Genomic DNA, 10,398 nt, shown 5'->3' on the forward strand with positions numbered 1-10,398 from the left:
AATAAATTTTTTATAGGTAAAGACTTACAGAAAGTACATCTTTATGGTATTTCATTTCAAGAAAAGCTTTGGAAAAGTCATTTGGATATTTTATTTCAAGAAAAGTCTAGGAATCCTTTCAAAAATGCTATTTAGAGACTCCATAAGACACTGCATACTACATATGTATATCAATTCAGAACTGCTCTACCAATGAAACCACAAAAAAACACAAAACTATTTCAGAATTTGAACATAACTAAACAGTCTTTATTCTGAACAATTCCAATAATGAAAACAGTGAACCAAAACAGATTTGATCATTTTTGAACTAGTGAAAACACAAAACATGCAAAATACATTGTTTTTACAACATTTGTATTTTTTATTTATTTTATATGGTGAATATTATGAATATTACTATTTTACTAATATAGTAATAGATTACTATTACTAATATTACTAAATAATAAAAAAAAAAAAACTATTTACAGTATTTACAGTGGAGGAAGACGCTCTAGCAGCCACTAAAATGTTTTTTTTTCTGACCATCTGGATTCACCAGACCTCTGAAAAGACAGGGAAGAGTGAGAGAAAAAGAGTGAGAAAGTGTGTAAGCAAAACAAATCAAACTTGCAACACTGTTTACATTTTGTACACACACACACACACACGCGCGCACACACACACAATAACCGGGACATACCCACAAACAAACACACCCACCCACCCACACGAACAAAACTCATGTAATCCCCTCATATTATCCCTCTCCGTTGTCATTTTTAGAATCTAAAACAGCTAACATGAAACAAAAGCTGCAAATACATGATAAAGACACATAAACATTCAAGAGGAGGGTGGAGACACTTACGTGCTAATGCTATCCACGCTTCCCAGCGATCTCAGCGCGTATTCGGCTACTAAATTAGCCATTTTTCTCCCCACGTCCTCCAAAACACCACCAAACGCCACAGAAACACTTCTCAAGTCGAAGATCCACGATGGAGAGATTCAGATGTGAGCTTTGGACAACATCTGTTCGCTGATAGCCAGTCTGTGTAGCGCCGCGACGCCATTATGTGTACGCTTCATGCGTAACCCGAGAGCGCACGAAAACACACGGACAATACGCCGAGCTATTCTCTAAACAATCTTACGTAAACTATTCAAACTGTCAATCACTTTAAACGTCCTTGTGGTTGGCTAACACTTCCATCCATCAAAACTGTGCTGGCGAGGCATTGGCTGGGTTCAAACACCCCTATTGTGATGTGTCCGGATTGACACCTCGCTGACCCATTCACGGACGCGCTTACTGTCCCGGGTTATAACAGCTCCTGCGATTGAAGGAGAGAGACGAGGGAGGGCTATTCTTACTCGGAAGAGACGATTCTGCTGGAAATAGATGGCGTTTCAAAGCTGGAATACGAATTATAATCGATATTTATTGGAAAATGGACGCTATCGATAACTATAACTCGAATCGCTTATGTAAACAAAGGAGGATCTATCGTGTTTTCCCCTATTTTTTCGTTGTTTTGGATTAAAAAGTGGATGCATTTTGAAGAGTGGACCCTTCTCTTGAAATGTATGCTGGTGTGTCTTGGAATAGTCTGAGCTGACCAGCGCTATTGGCGATCAAACGTGAGTACTGCGGTTCGCTTTGTTCATTTTAAATGGCCGGTCTTTCAGCATTTCTGTTAACCCTTTCCTCTCTGGTGTATTGATTTCAAAAACAAGCTCACATCGTTAATCTTGAGTGTTTTAGCTTTCAAATGATATATAGTTAATGATAATTGATTGAATATTGTTCTAAAACAAAGGTAATAAAAAGTCCGACCACGCCCGACCACGCCCTTCCGGCCCGCCCGCGGGCCGATGCGGGTTAACAGGTTAAGAAAACACAATGACAGCTAAATTAAACAACTGTCAAAATACTGACACGGAAATCTGTTTCACAGCAAATATAAAGGAATTATTTTGTGTGAAATAACTCAAGTGGCGGGCGTGGTGTGTAAGAGCAAGCCTTCAATTTTCCACTTGATGTTGTGTTTTTAAATTACGCCTGATACGGCACCTTTAGATACCGTTTGAATAGTTCAAATAGTGTTAGTCTTCACCAATTATTCTTTTAAGAGAGCCAACAATGGCTTTCAAAGTAAATTACAGAGTAGGAGGGCCTTGGAGTAAAATTGCAGCCTACTAAAGCTTTACTAAACAAAAAAACTCCACAGATGACTGAACGGAGTTATGCGGCTCACTGAATTCCCTGTCAGTGTTACATCACACGCACACCCAAAACACACTTTCATTTTATTCCAGAAATCCATTTCCCTAACTCTATCTTTCCGCGCTAGTTTGGAGCTGGCTGGATTACCTCGACAAACCTCGAGGCGAAAAGCAGTACTCTGCGATCTCCAGGTGGCAGAATCCATCCGCAGAGAGCTCGAGATGGAGGGAGGGGTCTAAAACGAGACCGCTTCTGAGGGAAAAGCTTATTTACAGGGTCCTCACCTGCTTAAGTGCTGCTTAGTCAATCATACGATGCTCGGCGCATCACTCGAGGTGTGTGCCAGGGTGAAAATGGCTGCACGAGGCAGCATCTGGAAGCGAAGAAACCGCTGACTGACGTGTCTAATCATGCTACTCTATCCACCGTCACACAAACAACTCTGAATCATTAGGGCCAGAAATCTATCTGCTTGTATTACACATGACACTGATCCGAACGGAGCTCATTTAAATATTAATACAAGCCTCATACATAAACAAGCACTGTAATGTATGAATTCCTAAAAAAACAGACTCCTGCCTAAGATGTTCTCCATTTCCCCCGTCACTGACGGAGCCAAGGAGACAACGATTAAAAGAGCGAGAGCAATGTTCGGATTCAGTCTGACTTGCGTTGTCATTCATTGTGCGACTTGTTTTATTGAGCTGTAATTCTTCGTGACTGGTACCGAACGCGCTCTAATTCGTTATCTGCCATCATGCATTATAGAAAGAAGCTTTTAAACGCAGGTGTATAACAGTAGAATACAACAGTTCACAGAACAAAACTAAAGTGGCACAGCTAACCTCGAGTTGTTTTCTCACAAAAACTAGAACTGGCATTTGTTAAAAAAGACTTTGGCTCATGAAAAACAACACCTGCTACACTAAGGTAATCATGACAGCAACCTTCGTGTATCTTGTCTCCCAAGACATCTTTACAATTGTTTTACAAGAACCTCAATGCATATAAATGTATATGTTCGTGTGCATGTATGCACTCACTCCTCTAGGGAGATGTTGGAGTAGATAAATGTGTGTGCTGTATGAGTCGTCTCTGTTTGTCCTGCGCTGCTATTTAAGAGTTTCTCCTCCAGCAGTGACTCCACGGCCATCTGGGGAACAATCTCTAAAACTGCCCAACACCTGCGAGAGAGAGAGAGAGAGAGAGAGAGACAAAGGTAGATTTTCAAATGATACACATGGTACATAACACAATAAATATAGTATACAATATAAATATATGATATAAAGGTATCAATACAGGTATACATACATAAAACACATAAAGTGTATTATTATTAAATATATAACAACATAAAATATTAAATGGCATGTGCATAATACATTACATGATACGTGATGAATTATGAAAAACATACATTGATGTTCATATCAATATGCTACAAAAAACTACAAATTACATAAAATAAAATAAATTACCCAACAAACCAAAAAAAAAAAAAAAAAAACTTATACTTTTATATCCACATTGTTAATAATAAGAAATGTTTATTGAGCAGCAAATTAGCATATTAGAATAAGAATGATTATAGAGATGATATAAGAATGACTTCTGAAAGATCATGTGACACTAAAGACTGGAGTGATGCTGCTGAAATTTCATCTTTGCCATAATAAATATAAATTACATTTTAAATTATCGAAAACAAAACAAAACACTGTAATAATGCAACATTAAAAGATAATCAAATCAGAAAAAAATACATTTTGCATGTTTTCATGCCACATATAGATATTACATGCTAGTGGGAGAAAACCAAATCCAGACATCATACAGGAAGACGTCTCTACAGCAGATAGAACATCTTTCCCTCAAAGCTTTGATAATTAATGCTAAAGTACTTCAACACACTCTTCAGAAAAAGCTCTGTGCTTAAACAGCCTGTGCATTCAATATGTTTCCATGATCTAACCGAAGGTTTGGGAGGAGCGTGTTCATCTAACCCTGCCAATCATAACGCAGATGTATGCATAAATTAATGGCTCGCTCTTGTGAAAATTTCTGCAGCATCCCTCCACCCCACCTGTAATACATTTTTAAGCATTCTTGAGCTCTCCATCATAGGCCGCAAGCCAAATCTGTCTTTCCTTATTCCATTTAAGGATTATATTAACATGTGAATATCTTGACACTTTACATATGCACCAAATCCCACTGCACACTTCCCCTCTTACTACCTGTGAATCTCATGAATACTATTGCAGTTCTGTTCCATCATGTGACGTCCTGCTATTGGCACATTTCCTATGCAGGCCACGTTTGTTGCAGGGGGACCCGGTTTAAATGTGTAATGACTTCGGATTTTGTCGTTATCAGTTTTAGAGGACGGACAAGTATTTCTGAACTCCTGTAGCTCTCCTAATCAAAAGTGTGTCGGACAAAGAGGAATTTATTATCTATGGATATGAGTGCTTGTGTTTTCAAGCAGACCCCCCGTACCTGGGTGTTCCACGCAAAGCCGATTATGTGCAGGTCTGCGCCTCTCTTACACCGTGAACCTTGCGGTGATATTTCAGTGAGAAAATGGGCCAATGCCAAGCATCAGCAGGCTGCTGTTGCATATTAATGATGAAGCTTGGCTGTGACAGATGAGATTGGCCCACAAGGGTCCTCTCTCTCTCTTTCTCATACACACATGCACTCTCATTCTCTTTGACTACTCTGTTACAAAACCTAGTGAGCTGCCTCGATGTCTACTGCCTAGTAGGCAGCAGCCTTATAAAGCGGCATACGAACTGACATGGAAACACATACGTGACTGCTTTGAAATGCTCTACATGCGGGGCACATAAATAAAGCACACGGGAGACTAGACTCACAATTGATTCGTTTGATCAAAGTTCTTTTAAGGTAAGTCAGTTCACTCTGCAGCCCATTGTTAGCGTTGCATTAGTTATGTCTATGCTAAAACATGGTATCTACTTGAATTAGAAAGTTTTTTGAAAGAACTCAAATTTTTATTCAGCAAGGACACTTTATTCAAAAGTTGACAGAATGGCTTTTTACGTTCGTACAAGCAATTATATTTAAAACAACAATCATAAATATTTTCTTCTTTTAAACTTTCTATTCATTAAAAAATCCTGAAAAATTTTCACCAATAATAAGACATGTTTCTTGAGCATCAGATCAGCATATTAGAATGATTTCTGGAGGATCATGTGACACTGAAGGCTGGAGAAATTGCTGTTAAAAATACAGCTTTGCCATCAAAGGAATAAATTAAACAACTTTTTTCAGCTATTTATATATTACAAAAATATTTGACAAGTTTACTGATATCATTTAGTATTAATCAAATAAATGCAGCCTTGGTGAGCATCTTAAAAAAAAAAAAAAAATCTAAATATTACTGACTATTACTGACCCTAAATTTTAAAAGACAGTGTATGCTCAAAAAACAACCTTTTCTATAACAAATAATCTTGTTTTCTGTTTGAAATAAGATTATTTTGTTTACCCCATTGGCAGATTATTTATGTTCTAAAATAATGCTTTCTTGTCTAGAAAATCCTTCTTGAATGATTTAAGAATTTTTTAAAATATATTTTGGCTGGAAACAAGACAAGTAAGATTTTTTTTTTTTGCAGTGTTTAATTATGAATTTGGCCAAAATATATCTTAAGAGGCAATATAATGGAACACGCTTGACACCCAGGATGCCTTAAAATGCTGTCTACATAGGCAGCTCACTAGGATTTTGAACAGAGCATACATTCCTTTATTTTGCTTTACATTTAGCTTTTTCTGAGGCTGTATTTATTCTCTTTTTTCTTTATTCTAGTATTTTTTCCTCCAAATCCATTTCTCACTTGATGTATCTCATACTGGCATTTACTTTCTATCATCTGGTTCTCTTTCTGTCTCATTCTCCATTTCAGTTTCCTTCAACTCCACACCTGCTCTTTCTTTCCTTCTCTGTCCCGCTCTTCTGGGGTCTCAAGAGAATAAACATAAGATCGACTCTGCCGGCTGAATGTACAGAGAGGCTTTTGGAGTCGGTTCAGAGGAGACCTTGCTATGACTGAGAAGAATGATGGCACACAGTATAAAGCCATGGTGGCTGCTACGCTTTCAATCTAGGCTTTACAGGACTATCCGCCTCTGTGCAGAGTTCAAGGATGGGGTCAGGCCATGAATCGATATCACCGCACCGTCTGATATAAACTACGCCTTGTGTGTTTCAGTCAAGACCTGTGATGAGTAAAAACAGGTTACTAGAGTTCAAAATGTTAAAATGTAGTATTAAACATCCCACATCTTTAATTATGTTAAGCCTACCTGTTTCTTTTAAGTTAATTGTCTTTGTAAGGAGAGGTTGTAGATTGATTTAGCTTGTAGAAAGCATCAAAAGAAAACACATCTCCTTGCATAAAAAGACAAAAGGTCTCTTTCATTAGGATGTAAAACATTACAGCAATAGAAAGCATTTTCTCAGCTTGAAATGTATAGACCACCAACTAAGAAAAAACAAAGACAAATGTAAACTGCCGGCCAAGAGTCTGGAGTAGAGCTAGCTAGTCATTACTTTCGTGACTTGGTGGTGCAACTGGCACAAAAGTTGAACATTTCACCTTTAATACACACATAAAACATGAGCTGTTCTTAGACCAGATTAGAGCTGACCTTAAATCTCAATAAGGTCTCAAATGGGCAATGTTGCTCTGCTGCTGGCACAAGCTGGTTTAGCCAACACTCTCACGGCTGTTTGAACTAATTGAATGTTTTGGCGATTTAGTGGCTAATTCCCTTAATAAAAAAGTAATACATTTAAAATACATCTATTTCATTCTAAACATAGTTCAAAAACATATTTACTGACATATCGCTCGACACGTACTGATATAAACATTTTAATTAAACGTTTTTCGGAGTACTACTTGTGCACAATGCACAGTTCTTAATATTAAGCCTAACATTTATATTAATGTCACTATTGAGGAGGACTGTATGATCTCTTTAAATGCAAGACATTTTAAGTGTACCGCAAGTATACTAGTTCCACTTTTGCACAATCAAATATACTTTAGTTTAGGACTTCAGCACTACTTCTGCACAATTAAAGTGCATAAAGTACAAAATTAGTTGTTCCAATTTAGCAGGCTTTAAGTATACCAGATTAGTATACTACAAGTACACCTGCAGAGTATTTTTATTAAGTACATAAATATCTAAATGTATTTGTGGTATTCTGACAGTACATTTATTTCAAATACATTTTAATATTTTTATTTTTCAATAGGGTTATACGAATTTGTATGATCGCATTAATACATTTTCATAAGATCTGCGTACGGCCCAGTGATGGTTAGGTTTGGCCTGGGGACTTTCATGCTTTCAATTTTTCTATAAAATATACATTTCTGTATGAACTGCATTGTATGAACTCATTCAGAATAGCCACCTTGTAAAACAGTTATGTTTTCTGATGATATCTGGTTGGTTTAGATTCTTGTTGCTGCAGGTAAACCTCAGCTGACATATATTTGTGTGTGGTGGGTTAAAAAGTCACAAACTTCTTCAAATGAGAAATCATAAAGGCCTGTTAATGGAAAAAAATTCATTTTTGTAGGTACAACAGCCTAACCCAGTTTTATCACGATTGATGACAAGCAAAAACTAGCATTAAAAATCCAAAATAGAATATTTAAAGGTTTTAATTTAACTGAACTTTAAACTTGTGCTGTCAAACGATTAATCGCGATTAATCGCATCCAAACTAAAGGTTTTTGTATATGTAATATATGCACTGTAAAAAAAAAGGATTCTCAACTTTTTTGTTGTATAAACTTCAAACAACAAGTTGAGAAAACTCAAAAATCTGCTGAAGTTTGTTGCCTTCAAATTTTAAGTTGGCTCAACTTTTTTTTTTTTTTTACAGTGTGTGTGTGTGTACTGTGCATATCTATTATGTATATATAAATACACACATATACGGTATATATTTTGAAAATATTTACATGTGTTTTTCTTAAATATATACATGTATGTTTGAGAATTTATATATACATAATAAATATACACAGTACACATAAATATATTATGTACACAAAAACTTTTAGTTTGGATGCGATTAATCACGATTAATAGTCTGACAGCACTACTTTAATCTTAAAGGAACTGGTCAGTACCTTCTAAACCAGGTATAGGTTGTTTCTTTAGCAGGGTAATCAGCAAAAAAATAAAACAAAATTTTAAAAATTTAAATAAGTGGTGGTGGGAAAGCAAAAATATTATTTATTTTTTATTATTAAAAAAGATAAATTAAAATGTAAAGAAAATTAGAACATGTATCAGCTTTCACAAGTAAAGCAATCTTGCGCTCTTTGAGAAATTGTAACAAGCAGCTTTGTGATAAGCAATATCTGAGAAACTCAGTCACAGTATCTCAACTGGCCCTCTGAGAAAGACAGAGTGAGTGTGTTACCTGATAGTGAAGTAGTCTGTCAAACATGGAGTCTAGATTGCTAACACAGCCACTCAGGGTTAATGACACTCCATGAGTTTAGGATGATTTAGAAAGTCCTTACGCTCCACACGACCAGAAATGATTACAAGCCGCGGCTTACTTTAACGAGCGTTAATAATGACAGCGGTGCCATTCATCCCCCTCGTACTTCCATCAGGACTATATTCTGGCGTTTACGTGGCAATACATTCATATAAATCGCGTTGTCGCTTTTCAAACGTCGTCCGATTTATGGCGCTCCTCAGACGTGATGCGTCACAGCTTGATGATTTTGAGCTTGTTTTGAAGACTCAATCATTTGACAAACAGGCTGCGTGACATTCTTGATGCTCTGTCATACAGAGGGCGGGGGTCTCATTTTGGTGACAAATCTAGCATGGCGGGATCCACCAGCAATCACTCATCAGTCACAGTCATCACAGCCCAGGATGCACTGGCTGCAGGGCTCATTAATGCTGTGCCCGCAGGCCAGCTCCACTCCGACCGCTCAGTCACTGATGACTCAATTACGATAGGACAGCAGCAGCCACCCAAAGCAAACTAAATCAGAAGCAGGAGACATTAGCAGCGCAGTTCCTCAGAGATGACAAAAGAGTGACTTGTTGAATGTCAGAATGGCAATATGTAACGCATTGCCTGACAGGAGCGGCGCTGCAGTAGTGATGTATAACAACCTTCGGTGGGCCTTATCGCAGAGAATGACATCAGCGGCTGACTGAAACAACTGTCCCAAGAGCAGATATCCGCTTTGAGGTTTAAACTGGGACTGTGACATCCATGACTAGAGGTGAAAGTCAATGATTCTGTAGTGTACTGTATGTGCTGTTGTATACAACCTGTTATATAAATTAGTCTAAAAAAAAGTAAAAAAATGAGAATGAAAAGATATTAATTGCATTTACTGTTTTTGTATAACATCGACTGCATTGCAAAACTCTATTCCAAACAAAATGGCATGAATGCTGGGCACAGCAATGAATACAGATGATTTAAAAGACAGGTTTATCAGTTTAAATACTACTCAGTCCTGGTTAATTAAATGCCTAATAATTACACCGTTTCATACTACCGTTCAAATGATTTAATGTTTTTTTGAAAGATGTCTGTTATGCTCACCAAGGCTGCATTGATCAAAAATACACTAAAACTGTAATGTTTTGCAATATTACGACGATTTAGAACAGCTGTTTCCAATCTTAGTATAAAATGTAATATATTCCTGTGATGGCAAATCTGGATTTTTAGCACCATTACTAGTCTTCAGTATCACATGATCCTTCAAAAATCATTCTGATATGCTGATTTGGTGCTCAAGAAAAATTTGTGATTATTATCAGTTGTAAACAGTTGTGCTGCTTAATACTTTTGTGGAAACTAAACTTTTGATCAATTTAATGCATCTGAATAGTATTACTTTCTTTAATAAAAATCATACTTGCTCCAAAGTTTTGAAAAGTATATTGTTATAAATATTATATATTTAATAGTGCTGTCAAACGATTAATCACATCCAAAATAAAAGTTTTTGTTTACATAATATATGTGTAAACTGTGTATATTTATTATGTATATATAAATACAAACACATGCATGTATATATTTAAGAAAAATATATTATCTTTATATATTAAATATATTTATATATAATATA

The 10,398-nt window shown here is 36.5% G+C and overlaps 1 protein-coding gene across 1 annotated transcript in view; it reads right to left on the bottom strand.

Annotated features, from left to right (window-relative positions):
- Positions 1-3,393, bottom strand: part of LOC306855424 (uncharacterized protein) — a 50,044-nt gene extending 46,651 nt beyond the window's left edge. Inside the window, exon 1 of the mRNA XM_079394139.1 lies at positions 3,259-3,393. Coding sequence (XP_079250265.1) covers positions 3,259-3,368 — 110 coding nt within the window. The 5' untranslated portion in view covers positions 3,369-3,393. The remainder of the gene's footprint in view (positions 1-3,258) is intronic.
- Between the last annotated feature and the right edge of the window lie 7,005 nt (positions 3,394-10,398).

This window comes from Barbus barbus (assembly GCF_936440315.1).
Source record: "Barbus barbus genome assembly, chromosome: 35".
NCBI lineage: Eukaryota > Metazoa > Chordata > Actinopteri > Cypriniformes > Cyprinidae > Barbus > Barbus barbus.